Raw genomic sequence first — 24,774 nt, 5'->3', positions numbered from 1 at the left:
AAGATCCGACATGAGAAACTGCTCGTTGAGAAAGAAAGAAAAGAAACAGAATTGAAAGATAAGAAACTCCGAGCCGAACAAGCTAAAGCCGAGACATGGAATGAGATTAATGAATGGTTCAAACATGATAGGGTTAAAGTGAATAGAAATGTTAAGGAAGACGAAGATCGTCAAAGTTAGTGGAGACAAAACATTGTTAACCCTGATCAAGTAGATAAGCCAGAACTCGAGCCGAAGTTTGTTAGTTTCTATGAGAAAGGTAAAAGAACCAAGAAATACTCCAAGGGTAAAATTTTGAGTTGGGGCTATTTCAAGGAGATCAACTGTTTTGCGATCAAGAAGGAAGGAGGAGTAGATTATATGGCACGTCCAAGTCACTTCAAAACTCTACCGTACTTCAAGATCATGCAACTTGCTAAGCTGAAGATGTTGAACGCTGAAGATTGTGACCTTTCCAGGTTGTTTCAAAGAAAACTCAGATATGAGTATAAGACAAGGAAATGGGACATCTTTAAGTCAACGACCGCTAGGTTTTCCATACACCCGACAAAGAAAAATTCTAAGGGAGGACCTATCCGTGTTGTTAAGTTCTGTCCAGCTAAGTATATGAAACAATCTCCCTTAATGCCATTACCCAAGGATATCTGTAAGAACTTCAGATGGTGGTTCTATGATGAGTTGTCGGAAGAAGCAGTGATCTTGACTGCAATTGAGAAGGATGATGGAAGCATACAGTTCGACAATGTGAGGATTCTAGACCCTATGTGGCTGAGGAACTTGTCGAGATTTGATGTGGAGACTCTTCATTGCTATCACATTACATTCAGAGACGATCGAAAGGAGGAAGCTATGAGATATCAACGTGTGATCGATGTCCTCTATGCATACCTCAACAGAGAAAGTGATGCTACTTTTAGACTTATGTGTATTTCACGAACGTTTACTTTATTGTAATCGATTTTCTAGGTCCTAGGGGGAGTTGTTGATGCATGTTCTGTAAGTCTCTAGACATCTTGTCTACGTTTGTGATTAGTACTTCAGTTTATAGGATACCATGATCACTCGTTATTATCCTATCTGTGTTTGTATGTGGTTAGAGGTACTGCAGGAACGTGATACGGATGTTTGACTATGCTAAACTTAGTCAGACGTATGAGTGAAGCATCACTCGTACGGCTGACAGGCTCATACGCGCGGTTGATGCTAAGCTAAGTCATAATTATAACCTGAATGAGAAGACACGAGTGAGTGATCTCCCGTACAGCTGATGAAGCCAACTCGTACGTGTGATGGATGACTCGTACGGGTGAGTCAACAGCAGGGGTATATAAAGTCTTATGTTCTTCATTTTAGGTTAAGCCTCTTTCACACACAATCATTCAGATCTGGTTCACCTGATCCAATTCTCTCTCAACCTAAATCACTCCTGGTAGTGAATAATAGCTCTAGGCATTAATCTAATCACAATCCTTGTTGTGGTTTGACTAATTTAATCCCAAAAAGCTACCCATATTCACTTTGATTGGTTTGATTCACTAATTCCGCCTTTGTGTGAATTAAACCTGTTGATCTCGAAGTTCCTAGTCATGTTTCATCATGATGCTAACCCATCAATGAGTTGTAAACTTGAAGCTACAAGCATCAAGGATGAGAACCGTGATGAGCATCAAGCACCAAGAACCCCACCGGAGCACTTGTTTACTGTTTTTCGAGATCTGATGACTAACCTGGGCTACTGTAAAGCTGATTTTCAGTTATTTTGGTTCGATTAGATGATTTTCTGTTTAGGCCTCATCTTAATCCGAGTTACGGTTTAGGATTTATGGCCCTCCGAAAGTCACTACGCCCTTGTAACGTTGTGCTGAAATTCCTGACCTACTCGTACTTAAACCATCGCCACGGTCAAACGAAGACGAGTTCGGTTCTGAAAATTGGTCAGTGGTTAGAGGACTCACATACGGAGCCCTAGCCACTGATTACGCGTCTTTTCGATTTATGTAGAGGTCGTAGCAGCTGACCAAAGTCAGCCTATTGTTTCGATCTCTATTCTTGTCAAACTTACTTAGCTTTTATGATGATGAATGATGATGATGATGACAGTTAAACTTATTTTATGCACTATTAGAACTTATAAAGACAACCTACTGACCTAGTAACCTTTGATTTAGGTTGACGACCTTTCGGACCGACTTGCTACTTGCTTACTTTCATTACCGACTTTACCGCTTTTATCACTGTGAGTTATAGCATCACTTTTTACTTATACTATTTTTGGGACTGAGAATACATGCACATTTTACGTTTTACTTACTTGACACGAGTACTTAAACTTTACATATGTGTGGGTTATACAACGGCATAAAGATTCCCCTTAGCACGGTAACGTTTAACTATTGGTTTTTGAACCGGTAGACGCGAATATTAGATATGGATCCATAGGGTTTGACATCCCTACTCGGGCTAGTCGCGCTAGCATTTAACAGGTGTTTAATAATTCAAGGACATACGCACTCGCCAGGTGTACTTTCAAGGGGTGATATTTATATTTACGTTAAGTCTAGTTACCATGTGCTCACGGTTAAACATATACTTTTCATACTATTTTGAATACTTATTTAAACTGCTGGTTGAAGCACTGAAATCTCGTGGTCTATATTACTTTACTGTTTACAAACTATAGCTCAACAACATTCGTGTTAACTTTTTAAGCATGTATTTCTCAGGTGCTTAGATGTTGTTACTTCCGCTGTTTAGACTTGCTGTCTTGGTGTTAAACTTGCTGTTAAGGACCTGCTGTGCTAGAATTTCCGCTGCATTACTTAGAGATGTCTCAATCATGAAACTTTTCCTTTGCATTCGTGGTTTATGTTATTATCAAATAATGACCTTGTAACGACCTTTGTGTCACGCTATCTTTTGTAAACGCTATCTTTTATGAATGCAAAACTGGTTTTCAAACAGCATGTAGTACTTGACCGTGTAAAGATCCTGTTGTTGACGAATCGTACATGATGGTTTTGTACGGGGCGTCACACATTCAGGAAACGTTCGATTCTCTAAGAAAAATCAACATGAAGCTGAATCCGGAGAAGTGTAGTTTTGGATTTGAGGAAGGAAAGTTCTTGGGGAACGTCGTCACAACCCCTGGCATACGGGAAAACCCTAAGAAAATTCAAGCTATTGATGAAATGGCAGCACCGCGAACGAGAAAGGAGGTACAAAGTCTGAACGGAAAGTTGGCAGCGTTGTCCAGATTTCTGTCAAAGGCGGCAGAACGGTCACTTCCATTTTTCAAAGTGTTGAAAGAAAACGTGGGACGGAACTTCAACTGGACTCCTGAAGTGGATCAGGCTTTCCAGGAAATGAAGGCTTTGATAAGGACGTTGCCGACGTTGACGGCACCAGTACCGGGTAAAGTAGCCGTTCCGTAATATTTTTTACAAATTTATAAATATTGTGATGCTAACACGTTAGAGTTCTCAGGCGAAACTTTGACAATTTACTTGACGGCGGGAACTGATGCTGTTAACTCGGTGCTCGTCACGGAGCATGGCGGCACACATATGCCAGTTTATTTTGTGAGCAAGGTACTACAACATGGTGAAGTCAACTACAAACCGATCGAGAAGCTCATTTTCTCGTTGGTCCACACCGCAAGACGGTTGCAACGGTACTTTCAACCGTACCCAATGCTGATGCTAACTGATTTGCCTATTAAATAGGTACGGTACGGCGATTGAGAACGGAGTACCTTGGCAGAAAGTTATTCTAACAAGTTTTTCATGCAGGTATTGAGCAAACCGGAGGTTTCTGGCAGGCTAGCCAAGTGGGCAATCGAACTGGGTGAACATGAAATCCATTACGCCCCCCGTACCGCTGTCAAAGGCCAAATCATGGCAGATTTTATGGTTGAATTCATATGCGCCACGCCACCAGCGCCGGTCGTCGAAGAAGTACCGAATATCGTCACATGGGAACTATTCACGGACAGAGCATCGAGTTCTGACAAAGCGGGTGCAGGTCTAATTTTAATTGGTCCTGATGGAGAGGAACATACCTACGCGTTGCGTTTTGAGTTCCCCACCTCCAATAATGAAGCGGAATATGAGGCATTGCTATCTGGTTTGAGAATGGCTGAAAAGATGGGAATAAAATACCTAAAGGTGTCGGTTGATTCCCAACTCGTGGCGAATTAGATGAACGGGACGTTTGAAGCTAGGGATCCGGCTATGCAAAATTATTTGGCATTGGCAGAAGAAATGGCCAACAAATTCGAGCATTTTTCAATAACGCAAGTGCCGCGATCCTTGAACAAAAAGGCCGACGCACTCAGCAAACTCGCATCAAGCGTGTTCAGCCACTTCGCCAAGGACGTTTGGGTGGAAGTCCTTAGTCAAAAATCTACTGACGTGGTACAGGTATTGACTTGCTTAGATAACAAACACGCTATACGCATAATCTGATTATAACACAACGTACACATGCCCTGATTTTCTTGCAAAATAATCACAGGAGGCAGCCACTGTAGAAGAGGTCGAGACGTGGATGAGTCCTATCGTTACGTACCTAAAGAGCGGGATGTTGCCTGTTGACGGGGCAACGGCACGTAAGATTCGTATGAAAGCACCTATGTACATGTTAAGGGATGGAGTTCTGTTCAAGAAATCCTTCACGGCACCGCTTTTAAGGTATGTTGGCCCAAGCGAGGCAGAAACAATCGTAAGGGAGGTGCATGAAGGGACTTGTGGCATGCATTCAGGATTTAGGACCGTTGTGGGGAAGATAATGCGGCTAGGGTATTTTTGGCCGTCCATGTACCGTGACACGAAAGAGATCATCAAAGCTTGTGCTTCATGCCAACGTCACACCCCACAAATTCACATGCCAGCGCATGAGTGATAATGCTAAAAATGAACATATATTTCATAGCATTATCCCTCAAGAAAGACAAGCTTTTAGTTGCAATTGTTCTATTTACAAGTGATATTCGTTTAAATATTAAAAGGTGAAGACAAAAGACAGATTCGACGAATTGAAGACGCAAATGACCAAAATGCTAAAAAGTACAAAGTACAATTCAAGTGGTTCAATTTATTAATAAGAAACGTCTAAAAGTTACAAGAGTACGAGCCGCAAAACACAAAGTACAAGATATTAAATTGTACGCAAGGACGTTCGAAAATCCAGAACCGGGACCAGAGTCAACTCTCAACGCGCGACCCAACGGACTAAAAATTACAAGTCAACTATGCACATGAATATAATATAATATATAATTAATTCTTAAAATTATATATATATATATATATATATATATATATATATATATATATATATATATATATATATATATATATATATATATATATATATATATATATATATATATATATATATATTATATATTAAAAACCGTCGGCAAACTAGAAAACAAGAGAATGTGGTCTGATCCAGCTGGCCATGCGATCACATGGCCTGGAAGAACAAAGCTCATGCGATCGCATGACAGCCTGTAGCAGGTCAGGTCCTATAAATTTCGCGTGTTTTGGCCGAATTTAATACACCTGTTTCAATTCAATCTCTCACTCTCTACGATATATATATATATATATATATATATATATATATATATATATATATATATATATATATATATATATATATATATATATATATGTGTATATAATTTTAATTTTAATTTAAGATTAATAATAATAAGGTTATGGTAGCAAATGTTGTAAGTGTGTAAGTTGAAATTCTGTCCGTGTAACGCTACGCTATTATTACTCATTGTAAGTTATGTTCAACCTTTTAAAATTAATGTCTCATAGCTAAGTTATTATTATGCTTATTTAAATCAAAGTAATCATGATGTTGGGTTAAATATTAAAGACGGGGTAATTGGGCTTTGGACCATAATTGAGGTTTGGATAAAAGATCGACACTTGTGGAAATTGGACTATGGACTATTAATGGGCTTTATATTTGTTTAACTGAATGATAGTTCATTAATTTAATATAAAGATATACAATTAGACGTAATTATAAATAACTACATACACTCGATCGGACATGATGGGCGAGATATTTATAAGTACTAATAATCGTTCATTTGACCGGACACGGAAATGGATTAATAGTCAATGGACTCATTAAAACAGGGGTGGATTACATGCAAGGACACTTGGTGTAATTGATAATAAAGTATTAAAACCTTATTACAGTTTAAGTCCCCAATTAGTTGGAATATTTGACTTCAGATATAAGGATAATTTGACGATGACACTCGCACTTTATATTTATGACTGATGGACTGTAATGGACAAAAACCAGATTGACATATCGAATAATTCAGGACAAAGGACAATTAATCCATGGTAATAAATTAAAATCAACACGTCAAACATCATGATTACGAAAGTTTAAATAAGCATAATTAATTTATTTTTTATCTCGTCGCAATTTTATTTACTGTCATTTTATTTATCGCACTTTTAATTATCGTACTTTTTAATTATCGCAACTTTTATTTACTGTCATTTTATTTATCGCACTTTTAATTATCGCAATTTTATTATCGTCATTTACTTTACGCTTTAAATTAAGTTATATTTATTTTAAATATTTTACGTTAGGTTTTAATTGCGATTTAAGTTTTAAAATCGACAAACCGGTCACTAAATGGTAAAAACCCCCCTTTTATAATAATAATAATATTACTTATATATATATATATATATATATATATATATATATACATATATACAAATATAGTTTTTAAAAATATAGCGTTAAACTTGGCTAGCTCCCTGTGGAACGAACCGGACTTACTAAAAACTACACTACTGTACGATTAGGTACACTGCCTATAAGTGTTGTAGCAAGGTTTAAGTATATCCACTTTATAAATAAATAAATAACTTGTGTAAAGTTGTATCGTATTTAATAGTATTTCGCAATAAAAATATAACTATTTCGTACACCTCTGCTTTAACATCAAGTATTTTTGGCGCCGCTGCCGGGGAATCGACGAAGCGAAACGCTATAAAAAAAAGATTTTTATTACGTTTTAATTTCTTTTTGTAAAAATACGTTTTAACTATTAAAAATACAAAAATATAAAAAGAAAAACGAAATATATATATTTTTAAGAGTTTGTTTAAAATATAAAGTTTTTCTATTTCTATTTTAGTTTTTAAAAGATTAAGTTTTTATTTATTTTATATAAATAAATTAAAAACAGAAAAAAAATAATAAGTAAAAGTAATCGGGCCCAACTGTAGCAGCCCATCAGCTGGCCTGGATCCACACACCATGCGATCGCATGGCCCAGAAGAGTTAAAACCATGCAACCGCATGGCCTATTCTGACACGCCAGGTCTAATCATAGTACAACATTAATTACGGAATATTAATAATTATTATTATTAGTAACCCTAATTAGGGTTTAATTAATTAATTAACTGTTAATATTAGTTTTAGTTTTATTATTTTTAATTTGTAATATTAAGTTTTAATTAGTTTTATTATTTATAAAATTAATACTTTTATAAAATAAATAATATAAAAATAATATTTTTATAAAAATTGTATTTTAAAAAAAAACTTTAAGTTTTATTTTTATATTTTATATCTTTTTATTCGCAATTTGTATATTTATCGTTCGTAATTAGTTTTAGCCGTAGTTATTTATATTTCTAGATTTTTATGCTTTGCCGTAAAATCCCTTAAATACTTTTTCTTTAGACTAAGATTTAGATGCTCTAGAATTTTACGACGTCGCTTATCGCTTAAATATTTATTAGATTTTAGTGACTTTTAAGTTATTGCCGTTTTGAATATAGAATTCTTTTTAAGCTTTAATACCTTTAGACTTAAGTTTTAATTTTTAGTATTTAGTACCTTTTAAGTTTCGATGCTTTATTTTCTTATTTTTATTTTTCGACTGTTTGTTTTTCGACCTTTTATTTTTCGACGTTTTTCGACGCACTCTTTTTCTTTCTTATTCTCGACGCTCTAGTTTTTAGGACATAGAATTTTCTATTTCTTCTCTAAAATTTCAAAACGAAAAATTATTTTAAGCGGTTAAATTGATTGACATCCAAAATTTTCTGGTTCGTAGTAATAGTTGGATTTGTTTGTGGCGAGTTGTGGGCTTCCGATTTAAAGGGTCCTGGCTACCTGCTGCATCTATTGGCTATTCAAAACGTGGGCAAAATCAGAAAAGTCTATTAATTTGATAACTTATAAAATTTTTATTTTTTAACTAATAGGATATTCAGTGAATGCACCGAGCAAAACGTTCACCACCTTTCATTCGTTCATCACCTGTAACTAGTCGACCAAGTATTCCAATTCAAATTTCCGATAATCCATTTTTTGAACCCGACCTCACAATTGAGAATCCGGAGGATATTCAGAGACAATTCAGAGATCCTGAACCACTAATCATTCCTCCTGAACCACAAATGACTCATCCAGAAATTGTCGAGGAAGAAACCATTAAGTCAGAATCCTCTAGTGATTCAGATTCAACAAATTCAATCATGGAAAATCTAGAACCTCTAAGTATGGAAGACCGAATGAGGGCTAAACGCACTGGCCAAGGTCATGCAATTACTCAACTAGACATTAATGCGCCAGATTATGAAATCAAAGGACAAATCCTACACATGGTAACTAATCAATGCCAATTTAGTGGTGCGCCGAAGGAAGATCCAAATGAACATCTTCGTACCTTTAATAGGATCTGTACTCTATTTAAAATCAGAGAAGTTGAGGATGAACAGATCTATCTCATGTTATTTCCCTGGACTTTAAAGGGAGAAGCCAAAGATTGGTTAGAATCGTTACCTGAAGGGGCGATTGATACATGGGATGTCTTAGTTGAAAAATTTCTTAAACAATTTTTCCGGCATCTAAAGCCGTGAGACTTCAAGGAGAAATTGTTACGTTCATGCAAAAGCCAAATGAAACTCTATATGAGGCGTGAAAAAGATTTGGAAAGTTATTGAGAGGATGTCCACAACATGGTTTAGACACTTATCAAATAGTACAAATATTCTACCAAGGATGCGACATCACTACAAGAAAAGACATCGATATAGCAGCTGGTGGTTCCATTATGAAGAAAACCGTAACTGAAGCTTACAAAATTATTGATAACATGCTTCCCACTCACATGAGTGGCATCAAGAAAAAAATATCGTTAGATCATCTAAAGCGACTAGAGTCGATTCTAGCCATGACTTTGATTCCATTTCCGTAAAGATAGATGCTTTTGAGAGACGAATGGAAAAGATGACTAAAGATATTCACGCTATACGAATTAGTTGTGAGCAGTGTGGAGGACCACATTTGACAAAAGATTGTCTCAGTATTGAACAAACAATGGAACAAAGAGAGAATGTTTCATACATGAACCAAAGGCCTGGAAATAATTATCAAAATAATTATCAACCGCCAAGACCAATCTACAATCAAAATCAGAATTATAACCGAAATGTTCCATACAACAATCAACAAGGTCCTAACAATCAACAAGTATCCAACAATATTTATAATCAGTAAAGACCTATTTTTCCAATTAAACCACCACAAACCGATGATAAAAAGCCAAATTTAGAAGACATGATGTCAAAGCTAGTTGAATCTCAAACGCAATTTTTCACATCTCAGAAACAAACCAATGAACAAAATGCCCAAGCATTTAGAAATCAACAAGCTTCTATCCAAAATCTGGAACAAGAAGTAAGCAACCTAGCAAGGTTGATAGGTGAAAGAAAACCGGAAAGTCTACCTAGCGATACAAATGCTAACCCCCGGAATGAAACAACTAAAGCTATTACCACGAGAAGTGGTATTACACTTAAACCACCTGAAATACCTGAAATTTCTAATGACTCTACTCCTACTACACAAGAACCACAATCTGAACAAGAAAAGGAAACAGAACCGATAGTTGAAAAAGTTAATGAAGATAACACAGTTAAGGCAAAACCTTATGTTAAACCATACCAACCACCACTTCCTTACCGGGTAAAATGAGAAAATAAAGACTTGAAGCCGAGCAATCTAAATTCTTGGATATATTTAAACAAATAAATGTCAATCTTCCTTTCATTGATGTGATTTCAGGAATGCCAAGATATGCTAAATTCCTGAAAATCTAATCACAAATAGAAAGAAAATGGAAGAACTCTCGGCTGTTACTATGAATGCTACTTGTTCTGCAGTGTTGTTGAAGATATCAGAAAAACTCTCTGATCCAGGAAGTTTCACAATTCCATGTTTTCTGGGTAGTCTTAGTTCAATAGAAGCATTGGCAGAGTTAGGTGCTAGTATAAATTTAATGCCGTATTCACTATACACTAAACTAGACCTTGGAGAATTGAAACCAACACGAATAAGCATACAACTAGCTGATCGATCAGTAAAATATTCTAGAGGGATAATTGAGAGCATGCTAGTTAAAGTTGGTACTTTATTATTTCCAGTAGATTTTGTTATTCTGGACATGGAAGAAGATTCTCGAGTTCCTCTCATATTAGGAAGACCATTCTTAAACACAGCTAAAGCAATAATAGACGTGTTTGGTAAGAAACTGACCCTAAGTATAGAGGACGAGAGTGTTACCTTTTCTGTTGATAGAGCCATGCAACAACCGCAATCTGCAGATGATACATGTTATTATATTCAAACTATAGATTTACATGCAGAATTGTTAAAAGAATTTCCAGAATTACAAGGAACAGGAGAATGTTCTTTAGGAGAAGGAACTGATCCAATTGATGAAGCTGAAATGTTAGCCACACTCATGGCTAATGGATACGAACCCACAACAGAAGAAATTCAAATGCTAAAAGAAGAAGACAGATATCGATACAAATCATCGATAGAAGAACTACCGACATTAGAGTTAAAGCCACTTCCAGACCATTTGGAATACGCTTACTTACATGGTGAATCTGAATTACCTGTAATAATATTGTCTTCTCTTACTGAAAATGAAAAATCTCAACTCATTTCTGTGCTAAAAGCTCATAAACTAGCTATTGCATGGAAGATTCATGATATTAAAGGAATAAGTCCTTCGTATTGCACACATAAAATTCTTATGGAAGAAGGTCATAAAACCTATGTGCAACGTCAATGAAGACTAAATCCTAATATGTAAGATGTTGTTAAGAAAGAAATTATTAAACTGCTAGATGTAGGTTTAATTTATACAATCTCTGATAGTCCATGGGTAAGCCCAGTTCAATGCGTACCTAAGAAGGGTGGCATGACTGTCATCACAAATGTAAAAAATGAGCTTATTCCTACTAGGACTATAACAGGATGGGGTGTCTGTATTGATTATAGAAAATTAAATGACGCCACCAGAAAAGATCACTTTCCCTTACCTTTCATTGATCAAATGTTGGAAAGGTTAGCCGGGAATAGTTACTATTGTTTTCTTGACGGTTTTTCCGGATATTTTCAAATTCCAATAGCACCCGAGGACCAAGAGAAAACCACATTCACGTGCCCCTATGGTACTTTTGCTTACAAACGCATGCCATTTGGACTTTGCAACGCCCCTGCAACCTTTCAAAGGTGCATGATGGCGATTTTTCACGACATGATAGAAGAATGCATGGAAATTTTCATGGATGACTTTTCAGTCTTCGGTGAGACTTTTGAAACATGTCTAGTTAATCTTGAATGAATGCTTATTAGATGCGAGCAATCAAATATAGTTCTTAATTGGGAGAAATGCTATTTCATGGTTAGAGAAGGCATCGTTCTTGGTCATAAAATTTCAAAGGAAGGAATTGAAGTAGATAGAGCTAAAGTAGATGTAATTGCTAAACTTCCACATCCCACCAATGTTAGAGGAGTTAGGAGTTTTCTAGGGCATGCCGGTTTTTACCGACGTTTTATAAAAGATTTTTCTAAAATTGCCACTCCTATGAATAAACTCCTTGAAAAGGATGCTCCATTCATCTTTTCGGATGAATGCATCAAATCTTTTAATATTCTTAAAGAAAAACTCACTAATGCGCCAATCATGATAACTCCAAATTGGAATCTACCATTTGAACTCATGTGTGATGCAAGTGATTTTGTAATGGGAGCCGTTTTAGGACAAAGGATTGAAAAATGATTTCAACCTATTTATTACGCTAGTAAGACGTTACAAGGAGTACAAACGAATTACACAACTACTGAAAAAGAACTCCTTGCTATTGTCTTTGCTTTTGATAAATTTTGTTCATATCTCGTTCTAGCTAAAACGGCGGTCTATACCGACCATTCTGCTCTTAGATACCTATTTTCAAAACAAGATGCCAAACCATAATTAATCCGTTGGATCTTACTCTTACAAGAGTTTGATATTGAAATTCGAGACAAAAAGGGAGCAGAAAATCTCGCAGCTGATCATCTTTCTCGTCTTGAAAATCCCGAATTAGAAGTTCTAAATGAATCGGCCATACAAGACAACTTTCCTGATGAATATCTATTGAAGATAGATTATAGTGAAATTCCATGGTTTGCAGACTATGCAAACTACTTAGTATGTGGATTCCTTGAAAAAGGGTTGTCGTACCAAAAACTAAAGAAATTATTTAGTGATATAAAACACTATTTCTGGGAAGATCCACATTTGTTTAAAAATTGTCCCGATGGAATAATACGCCGATGTGTATTCGGAGATGAAGCTAGTCAAATCTTAAACCATTGTCACACAGGACCAACAGGAGGGCATTATGGGCCTCAACTTACAGCAAGAAAAGTCTATGACGCTGGATTCTATTGGCCTACAATTTTCAAAGACGCACACCTTCTTTGTAAATCCTACGATGCTTGTCAAAGGGCCGGAAAAATAAGTGAACGTGATGAAATGCCACAAAATGTCATTCAAGTATGTGAAGTATTTGACGTTTGGGGTATTGAATTTATGGGTCCATTTCCAAAATCTCATAATAATCTCTACATTCTCGTTGCCATTGATTATGTATCTAAATGGGCGGAAGCACAAGCTCTCCCAACTAACGATGCACGAGTTGTAGTCAACTTCTTAAAACGTCTTTTTGCAAGGTTCGGAACACCGAGAGCTTTAATAAGTGATCGGGGTACTCATTTTTGTAACAATTAACTTGAGAAAGTTCTCAAAAGATATGGAGTAACTCATAAAATCTCAACCGCTTATCATCCACAAACAAGTGGACAAGTTGAAAATACCAACCGAGCTTTAAAACGTATTCTTGAGAAAACCGTAGGATCAAATCCGAAGGAATGGTCCATGAAATTGGAGGATGCACTCAGGGCTTTTAGAACAGCCTACAAAACTCCAATTGGAACCACACCTTTTAAACTCGTTTACAGAAAAGCATGTCACCTTCTAGTAGAAATTGAGCACAAAGAATTTTGGGCTTTGAAGACATGTAATCTTGATTTACATGAAGCCGAACGTCTACGGTTAAGTCAACTAAACGAATTAGAAGAATTAAGACATGACGCATATGAAAATTCGTTAATCTATAAAGAAAGAACAAAGAAATGGCATTATAAAAGAATCAGAAGTTAAAAAGAATTTAAAGAAGGAGACAGAGTTCTTCTTTTCAATTCACGATTCAAGCTATTTCCTGGAAAATTGAAATCAAGATGGTCTGGACCATTCATAGTTAAAAAAGTTTTTCATACGGAACAATAGAGTTAATAAATTCAAATGTGATTGAATTTAAAGTTAATGGTCACAGAGTTAAACATTACATACATGGTCCAAAGGAAGTTGACAACGAAGTGAATCACAATTTCGACACCACGGCTAACTAAGTGTGGGGAGATTCGAGTCTTTTAAGTATAATATATATTTCTGTTAGAGTTAGATATTCTGTTTTCGTGTAGTTTCTGAAAATGGAATCCGAATGGTCTTTCCCTAGCAGACCCTAAAGAACTAGTCTTCTCCCTCCATTCTGAATTTTTATTTCTTTTAGGCTTTATGAGATGAAGAATTCATTTGATCTGAACCATGGTCTACTACTACACGCTATGATTACTAAACGTAATAATAACATCTTTTCGAGTGAACTGGTATCCTTCATAAGAGTAAAAATAGACGAAGTGAGGAAAGAACTCAGGAAAGATCATCATAAGATACATTTTAGTAAAGGAAAATCAAAATCCGCAACAAAAAGAAGAGCACGACACCTTGAAAGATGTCATAAATGCGAAAAATGGTCACACGAAGGTAAATGTTCAAACAATCAAACATATTCAAATACCGAATTTGTTACTCTATGCAGAGAAGGACCGTTCTTATGTTTAGAAGAAAAGTTATTAAAGAATCGAGGTTACGCCTACGTAGCTATGGAAAACCAAATCACACGACTCTCCTATGAGTCGGCTAAAGCAGGTCTCTGAGAATTCTTTCTCACAGGTAAGTATGTACAGTTTTTATTTTTGTTTTTATTTATTGCTTTTAACCTTTTGATAATAAACGCTGAATCGTTCGCTATAAAGTATTAAATTGGTATTCAATAAAATTAGGTACGCGAAACCGAAATTATTGATATCATACAAAAATTTATTACATCACTGCGAAATTTACTTTATTCTTAAGGTATAAATATCTTTAATCAATCAACCAAAATATTTCAAAAATTCGTCAGGAGTAAAACTAGGTTATGGAACCGAAATTACTTTACTGAAAAGAGGGGCGTATATTTTTGATAATATTTGATTGATTAAAGTGGGATAAAAGACCAAAAAGATTTTTAATTTTATCTTTACCATGTTTTTAAAATTAATATTATAAATTTTTAAAATCAATATATTTAAGTTTGTAAATATTTTAAACTAGTATTTTTAATATAAGTTTGTAAAATTAAAAATATTAATTATATTTAAATGAATTTTTAATTTTATGCATTTTAAATTTAAGTTTGGTGTGAATTTAAAAACAAAAATTTACTTGATTTCACTAAGTTAAAAATATGATTTTTAAAATTCGTCGTGAGTTGAAGACTAGGTCGTTGAACCGAAATTGCTTTACCCAAGGGAGGGACGAGAAATTTTATTATCATTATTTTTAATTTTATTGATCTAAAATATGCCAAAAACATCTAAAAACCCAAAAATCTTTACTTTTTAAACAACGCTTTAAAATGACAAATTTTAAAATGTTGTCGAGGGACGGACTAGGACAACGATCCGAAACGACCTCGTCCTAAATAACAAGGAAAACAAAATTTTAAATTTATTTAATTTTTATTTTATAAGTATAAGGTTTTTATATAAAAAAAATAAAATACCTGGGCCCAGGCGATCGCATGGGATTTGCAAGAGGGATCCATGTGATCGCATGGAGGTAAAAAGCTGGGCAGAAACATTAAACTAGCGTGCTGCTCTCTGTATCTTCACAACACACACATATTCACGAACACACCCACAAACCCACTCAAAAATTCGCCATTTTTCACCAAAATCAACCAAATTTCTCATAATAATCCGCTATAATCACGCCTTTCTTCAGATGGGGAAGCAAAAAGGTAAAGATTTCACCCCTAAAACTCTTTAAAATTGAATTTTAGTATTCTTGAGCTAAATTTTACCTAATTTGATTTTGTTAATTTCTAGTGTAATTAGAGTTAAATTGTTAGTATATTATGCATGTATAACCTAGATTGATGCTATTTAACATGATTTGAAGCCAAAAACTTCAAAATTTTTAGAAATCTAGGGTTTGTGTTCTTGAGTAATTTGGGGCTTTTTGATATAAACAGGTTATGGCCGATTTTGTCATGAATTATTGCTAAATTAAGTAGTGTAACATGTTTAGGTAGCTAAATGATCCAAACTTTGATCCTAAACATGATTTTTGAGAATTAAATTGGACTTTTCAAGTCTAAAATTCATGAACTTGATTAAATTGATTTAAATGCCATTTGAAACTTGTTTAATTACTAATAATGGTTATTTTAACATGTTATTTGAGTTGAATGCTTATGAATTTTGTAAACATTTTCATATATGCTTATTTGAAAAAGTGTAGAATTGATAAAAATATGAAAATGAGTATAAGTTTAATATGGATTAAACATGTTATTGTAATTGTTTTAATTTATTATTTTGCTAACACTAATGCATATTTGGATGCACAAATTTTGTGTTTAATGTGTTTTGCAGAGAAATACCGATACGGACGGTGCATCATCATCCAGATAACCTGAAAACGAACCACAGCCAGAAATGCAATATGAGCCACAATATGAACCAGAACCTGAACAGGAACAACAACAAGAACAACAATATCATAATGATCAACACATACCATATTATGATCCACAACAAGAATATGTTAATGCCTACATACAATTTCTGATTCATCCAATAATAGAACACCCAACGATTCATGAAGAGCTGTTGCATCCCAATTTGAGATTTGATCGAAGTTAGAGAGATTACCCGACGTACCAAAGTAACAAATTTAAACTGGTACCGAAAAATGTAGAAGTACCGAGGGTAATCGATTGGGAGCCTTTGGAAAGGGTCCAACTAGCTAACTCAGTTAGGCAGCATCTGATCCAAAGGTATGGGAACTCTTCTTTTCCCGATTGGGAACGTTTATTCACCATTGGTAGGCCTGTGTATAAGGAATGGTGTGTTGAGCTTATGAGTACTATATCACTTGATACAGATGTAGTTAGGTTAGACGATAAGAATTTTCTTAGATTTTTACTTGGCCGTAGGATGTATAGGATGTCCATGCTGGACATGGCCAGGGCTTTACAGATTTACACTCCCGCTGAATTACTATTGCCTGATTATACAAATTTGATTTATCATGGTGAAAGGGTAGATAGGAATTTTGACGCGGACGCCGTTTAGAGGCGTATGTCAAATTATAATGTTTTTACGCGGGGAGGAAGACACTCATATTTAGATATTAACAAAGCCGAGCTTCGTATAATACATAGATTCTTAGCAAACTCGATTACACAAAGAGGTAACAACAAGGAGAAAATGACTCTACACGATTTATTTTACCTTAAGTGTATTCAAAACACTAGAAGCTTTGTTAATATTCCCTACTATGTTGGTTTTTATCTGTCCAAAATGGCGGAAGGAATACAGGACGGGGGAATAATAGGAGGAGATATTTTTGTTACTCTCATTGGAGAGTATTTAGGCGTAGATAGGGATCAAGGGGGTCCACTGATGGTATGTAGAGAACAGGTTGAGACTTTAGGATTGCGAGTCTATCAGGGTGCAAAGGTATTAAAGAGCAAACGCAATCAGGCAGTACCATACCAGGGCCCTCATCCACAGGTAGAGAGAGGTTCAGATGAGGAAATGGAGGAAGCGGATGACATTAGGGATGTCATTAGGGAGGCTGTCACTGATGTTTACTAGCGTATAGATGAGGAAGAAATGACAAACGAGGCTAGACATAGTCAGTATGAGAAGTGGCACACCGAGAATGTGTACGAGCATTCCAGGAAACAACAGTATGATAGATGACACTATTATCAGCATCAGATCATGAGCCATCTATCACCTTAGGTACCAAATAACTACGTACCGACTCGACCTGCTTACTATCCGCAAAACCAGCCCGATACGCGACCACCATTTACTCTCTACGACCCCAGCCAAGCCTATCAGTACACCTATAACCAACCGTGGAACCCGACCGACGACATGAACTGGAACCCCTATCCAGATTGATATAGTTCACGTTGGTGATTTTTATCTTTTATTATTTTTATTTACTTATGTTTAAAACATATAATATTGTGATACTTTTATGTAATTTTTAACATTTTTTTATTTTGTTACTAATATTTCGTATTTATAATTTGAAAGTGGGATGTTAAGTCCCATTTCAAATTACTATGCATGTTATTATTTGTATGTATGTATATTGTCAATTGTACACAACAGGGTAAAATAGCGAACTTTCAAAGACTGGCATTAAGTTCAGCAAAAGCTACTAATTTTGATGACAAAACGAAAAAAACAAATGTGATGTAACAACAAGACGGAATGAACAAATGATGTGCACCATTTATCATTCAACAAACAAACGTCAATATGTTTGGAAACTTTTGTAAAATTTAATCATTTTTCTACGCTAATCACCCTCAATAATTTAAATTATTACTGATTTCTTGCAAATGAGGGCATTGCAAGATCTTAAGTGTGGGAAGGGGTTAAATTCTTTCGGATTTTTAAAATTTTAAATTTAAACACTTGGTTACCATTAAAAATACTAGTAACGCAGTAGTTGTATTAGAATCTAGTGCTCTCTGATAATAAAGAACAGCCCTAGTCTTATATACTGACTACCCAATTCTAGTAAAATTTTTAAAAAATTTCAAATAAATGAATTCAAAATCATGTTTATACATATTTATGAACGATAAAATTAGGTGTTAACACCGAAATTATTGTTACCTCGTAAAGGACATAAATTGAGAAACAAACCAAAATGTTAGAATTCATTTAAAATAGAATAGAGGAAAATAAAAAGGCAAAGAAAGGAAAATAAAAGCCAAGTGTGGGAAAAATTTACCAAGTTATTTAGAACATATGTCACATATTTTTGACCAAATAATTGAAGATACTTTTGTTTTGGACAATATTAATCAGTTTTACCCAGTTTATTGTAATATAAATGAAATTTAAAAGGAAGTAAAGTCTTTCGAGAGAAAAATACATGCGCTTCTTGATTTAGGTCAGGAAGTTGTCATCCAGACCAGTTGTAGAGTCTACGAAAAACCTTGAAAAGTTTTCTCGAAAATCAGCTAGAAATCCACGGACCTCAGTATCAAACTGGGTCGCCAAGTGGTCAGACTTATCCTAACCATGAGAGGATCTGTCTCGTACAATGGGGGGGCACCGTGCAAATTAGCTTATAAGACTAATGAATCAGATTCCCAGAAAGGATAATCTCCTTAAAGATCAAAAATCAGCTTTTAAGCCTGATATTACTCAATCCTTGAGATTGACCTTAAAGATTGAGAATTACAAACTCATGGAATTCGATGATATCTAAACTCGAGTTTGAACGAGAAAATATTTTGATCAAAATTACAAACTGATTTATTTTCTGAAAACCCATTTTTAATGCCTTCATTACCATTGAACGTAAAATCCTAAGAATTCACCGGAATTCATTAGGTCACCTGAACCAAATCGGGTGTCAACCGTAAGAACGGTGGTTGCATAGCATGGTCAAAGACAGGACCTTGTGCCAGACCGAAAAACTATAGGGTGATCTTTACTATTGCTCCTACCAAGGATAGTAATTGCATCCGACACGTTATAGATCATAATCAAAAGCATGTCACGGGACATTGTCTCAACAGTTGCTTGTTCAACGCTTTCCTTTACAACCGGACGGTAGTTTACCGAAAGGTAATATACGGAGCAAGTATACTGAACGTGTTGCTTTCCTAATACAAGGTTAGCAAGTGGGTGACACAAAACCATAAGTTTTGAGCTAAAATTTTCAAATCTGAAACTCACCTAACCCACAAAAATATTTTGCAAACACCGGTGAAGGGTTATTCCGGAAGACTTATCTAGAGTAAAAGCTAGATTGAAATTTTCAAAAGATCAAATATTTTCATAAAGATCCAATTTCCTAAAGGATCTAAATTTTTATAGTCATGTAGGACTGTAAACCACATCGTTACTATCATTGTTCATACCACCGTATAGAAATCACTGATGTACAAAGTGTGAAGAATAAAGAAGTGATTCAAGTATGTTTTTATTTCAAGACTATATTGCTTGAGGACAAGCAAAGCTTAAGTGTGGGAATATTTGATAATGCTAAAAATGAACATATATTTCATAGCATTATCCCTCAAGAAAGACAAGCTTTTAGTTGTAATTGTTCTATTTACAAGTGATATTCGTTTAAATATTAAAAGGTGAAGGCAAAAGACAGATTCGATGAATTGAAGACGCAAATGACCAAAACGCTAAAAAGTACAAAGTACAATTCAAGTGGTTCAATTTATTAATAAGAAACGTCTAAAAGTTACAAGAGTACGAGCCGCAAAACGCAAAGTACATGATATTAAATTGTACGCAAGGACGTTCGAAAATTCGGAACCAGGACCAGAGTCAACTCTCAACTCGCGACGCAACGGACTAAAAATTACAAGTCAACTATGCACATGAATATAATATAATATATAATTAATTCTTAAAATTATATATATATTATATTATATATTAAAAACCGTCGGCAAACTAGAAAACAAGATAATGTGGTCTGATCCAGCTGGCCATGCGATCGCATGGCCTGGAAGAACAAAGCTCATGCGATCGCATGAGAGCCTGTAGCAGGTCAGGTCCTATAAATTTCGCGTGTTTTGGTCGAATTTAATACACCTTTTTCAATTCAATCTCTCACTCTCTACGATATATATATATATATATATATATATATATATATATATATATATATATATATATATATATATATATATATATATATATATATATATATATATATATATATATATATATATATATATATATATTTTATAATTTTAATTTTAATTTAAGATTAATAATAATAAGGTTATGGTAGCAAATGTTGTAAGTGTGTAAGTCGAAATTCTGTCCTTGTAACGCTACGCTATTATTACTCATTGTAAGTTATGTTCAACCTTTTTAAATTAATGTCTAGTAGCTAAGTTATTATTATGCTTATTTAAATCAAAGTAATCATGATGTTGGTTTAAATATTAAAGACGGGTTAATTGGGCTTTGGACCATAATTGGGGTTTGGACAAAAGATCGACACTTGTAGAAATTAGACTATGGACTATTAATGGGCTTTATATTTGTTTAACTGAATGATAGTTCGTTAATTTAATATAAAGATTTACAATTGGACGTAATTATAAATAACTACATACACTCGATCGGACACGATGGGCGGGATATTTATAAGTACTAATAATCGTTCATTTGACCGGACACGGGAATGGATTAATAGTCAATGGACTTACTAAAACAGGGGTGGATTACATGCAAGGACACTTGGTGTAATTGATAATAAAGTATTAAAACCTTATTAAAGTTTAAGTCCCCAATTAGTTGGAATATTTGACTTCGGATATAAGAATAATTTGATGAGGACACTCGCACTTTATATTTATGACTGATGGACTGTTATGGACAAAAACCAGATAGACATATCGAATAATCCAGGACAAAGGACAATTAACCCATGGTAATAAATAAAAATCAACACGTCAAACATCATGATTTCGAAAGTTTAAATAAGCATAATTCATTTATTTTATATCTCGTCGCACTTTTATTTACTGTCAATTTATTTATCGCACTTTTAATTATCGTACTTTTTAATTATCGCAACTTTTATTTACTGTCATTTTATTTATCGCACTTTTAATTATCGCAATTTTATTATCATCATTTACTTTACGCTTTAAATTAAGTTATATTTATTTTTAATATTTTACATTAGGTTTTAATTGCGACTTAAGTTTTAAAATCGACAAATCGGTCACTAAACGGTAAAATCCCCCTTTTTATAATAATAATAATATTACTTATATATATATATATATATATATATATATATATACACACAAATATAGTTTTTAAAAATATAGCGTTAAACTTGGCTAGCTCCCTGTGGAACGAACCGGACTTACTAAAAACTACACTACTGTACGATTAGGTACACTGCCTATAAGTGTTGTAGCAAGGTTTAAGTATATCCACTTTATAAATAAATTAATAACTTGTGTAAAATTGTATCGTATTTAATAGTATTTTGCAATAAAAATATAACTATTTCGTACACCTATGCTTTAACATCAATGAGCTAATTCCCGTGACATCTGCTTGGCCCTTTTACAAATGGGCAATTGATTTGGTAGGCCCCTTCCCGGATGGAAAACACTTGGTCGTTGCAATTGACTTTTTCACCAAATGGGTTGAAGCCAAACCTTTAAAGAGCATAACGGGTAAACAGATTGTGAATTTTGTCTGGGAGGAAATCATGTACCGTTTCGGAATACCACACGAAATTGTAAGTGATAACGGCAAACAGTTTGCTCACGATCCGTTTTCATGGTGTGACGGGTTGAATATCAAACATACATTTAGTTCTATCGCCCATCCGCAGGAAAATGGGCAAGTCGAAGTCACCAACAGGGATATCGTTGCCGGGATAAGGGCAAGGTTGGACACGGACAAGAAAGGTTGGGCAGATGAGCTTCCACAAGTATTATGGGCGTTCCGGACCACGCCAAAGGGAAGTAATCGAGAAATGCCATTCAGCCTTGTATATGGTACCGAGGCGGTGATACCCGCTGAAATTGCTGTCCCAACCCAATGTGTAGTGCAATTCAATGATGAGTCCAACGTCATTAGCTTGAAGGAAAATTTGAACTTGTTGGAGGAAAGGCGTGATGCTGCCGCTATCAGGGAAGCGTCAAACAAACAGAAAATTGCCAAGTATTACAATCATCGTGTGAAGGAACGTGCTTTCCGCCCCGGTGATTATGTGTGGCATAATAATAACGCCAGTCGGGTCGAGAATACTGGAAAATTGGGATCCAATTTGGAAGGCCCGTATGTGATTGCAGATGCACTTGGCAACGCAGCGTATAACCTAAAGATGCATGATGGCAAATTTGTGCCGCGTACTTGGCACACAAACAATTTAAAGAAGTTTTATGTTTAAATATTTCGAATCGTTTCGTTGTTGAATTTTTTTCTTTTTTCTACCAAGTTTGTGATTGATCACCACAAATGTAAGCGTATCGAGCATTAGACTTCTTTGTTTTCAGTTTTCAATTAAATGCATTTTTCAATCTTCATTATTAATGTATTGTGTAACTGTTATGGCCGCGCTTCAGTGTTATAAATGTAAGTCCACTCGCAAGTTACTTATGCCATGAACAAGGACATCATCTAATCTTTGGACGGCATTGGCGATGCTAGGCGTATTGGAGGTACGCCTAGCCCTCAGAACGGGATGCCTTCAGATTTCGTATCTGTTGCATTAATCCCAGCACTAAGTAGATGAGTGCAATGTCAACAATCATCAAGTGTAACCTTGACAAATGGTACGTTACCGTGACGACGGTACGTACATATTTATATAAACATGTTTTACTACAGTTGGAACACAGTAAAATAACAAGAATCATAAGGAAATGATATTTCATTGACTTAATTACAATCATTACATTAGGATTAAAAATGAATACAGAATTACAAAAATCCCTACAACTACGGGATCATCTTCTTCACTTTAGCCAAAGTAAGGTCCGGCGTCGACCCAATCTGTTCAATAAACGGTACCTTAATGGCCGCGCAAGCATTGACCGCCGCATCATGGAGGTTGTAGGCGTCCTCATCTGCCATGTTTCGGAACACCTCTGGAATTGGTTCTGCTATTTAAACTTGTTCCACCAACGTGGTATACGCGTCCAAACGCTCCACTTTCCTCGTAGCGTCAACCAAATTCTGGAACGGCTCCTTCACCTCCGGCACTTTGAGAGCCTTATAAAAAATAGAGGGGATGAGGATGCAAAACTCTTTAAAATCGTCCGCTACCTTTCGGTTGGCAGTGGACAACTCTTGGTTCTCGGCGGTGAGGAGTTCCTTACTGGCTCTCTCCTCCGCCAGCTCTTTATGCGCTGCCTCCAGGTCCTTTAGCGCAGTTTGTTCTTTTTCGACACACAAGGCCATCTCTTTAATAGCCTTTTGGGCCTCCCTCAGGGTCTGCTTCTTTTCAACCTCTGCTGCGGCAGCGGCTTGCTTAGCCTGTTCCAGCTCCTCCTTGACCTTGACAATTTCAACATTCAGCTCTTTACCGTCAGCCTCCGCGCGACGGGAACGTTGGTCCAGATCAATAGTCCGTTGTAGCTCGTCCCTGGTCAAAACCAACCCTTCATAAATGTGCTGAACCCTGGCGCAACGAGCGGCGCTATCGGGCATTTTTCGGACCGCCTCATAAAGTACCGGAGGGCAAATCCTTTGCAGATACTCAAATTGCGACAGAGCGTCACTGTGAGAGACGTTCCACATGGTCTCCATATGGCTGAAGGTGGGTTGTTTCCCAAAACTAGGAGAATAAGGCTCCTCCAAAGAAGTAGAACGTTGGCCGGACGCGCCGCCAGAACCGAATGCCGTCAGTATGTCTTTTTCCGACGCCTTTCCATGGGCGTCGGATGAATCTTGGAGATGGACGATAGGGACTCCCATGCGTAACCCTGGAGAAATAACAAACTTGATTATTTTCTCCCATTGGGATTCTGGTGACGTAGTGGGGTTATTATCAGGGTTTTCATAATACCCACCTTGGCTGGGAATCTCTTCAAAAGTTTTTAAGTTGCTTTCTGCAACTTCTCGTGGCGTTTTCCTCTTCTTGTGACCACCAGCTGTGACTGTCACTTTTGGGGGAGAATGGGGGCGTTTCTGCTATTGAAGTTGTTGTTCCGGCTGAACCGGGGGAGCAGCGACGGATATCGGATCCGGATTGGTGAAAGGAGTTGAGCCGGTTGTAGGTTGTGTCGTTGCCATGTCGCTGGCAGTGTTGGTGGATGAACCAGCAACAACATCATCTCCCTTCAACGGATGACCTTCCGGAAGGTTGGCTTTTGGGAATCTCTTGAAGGAGACGCCGTCAAGAGATGGGCGGCGGAGAACTCTGTTGAAATCCATCTCTGCAAAAGAAATTGAGTTAGAAAAATTACATGAGTAGAATACTTACAAGTTTAA

The 24,774-nt window shown here is 35.8% G+C and overlaps 1 protein-coding gene across 1 annotated transcript; it reads left to right on the top strand.

Annotated features, from left to right (window-relative positions):
* Positions 1-4,196: 4,196 nt before the first annotated feature.
* On the top strand, positions 4,197-4,899 carry LOC139864381 (uncharacterized). Its single transcript, XM_071852959.1, has 2 exons — positions 4,197-4,418; positions 4,513-4,899. The coding sequence occupies exons 1-2, from the start codon at positions 4,197-4,199 to the stop codon at positions 4,897-4,899; spliced, it is 609 nt and encodes a 202-aa protein (XP_071709060.1).
* The last annotated feature ends 19,875 nt before the right edge of the window (positions 4,900-24,774 follow it).

The sequence above is a fragment of the Rutidosis leptorrhynchoides genome, chromosome 8 (genome assembly GCF_046630445.1).
Source record: "Rutidosis leptorrhynchoides isolate AG116_Rl617_1_P2 chromosome 8, CSIRO_AGI_Rlap_v1, whole genome shotgun sequence".
Classification (NCBI taxonomy): domain Eukaryota; kingdom Viridiplantae; phylum Streptophyta; class Magnoliopsida; order Asterales; family Asteraceae; genus Rutidosis; species Rutidosis leptorrhynchoides.
Note: the sequence above shows the minus strand (reverse complement) of the source record. Positions and strands in the feature narration are given on the sequence as shown.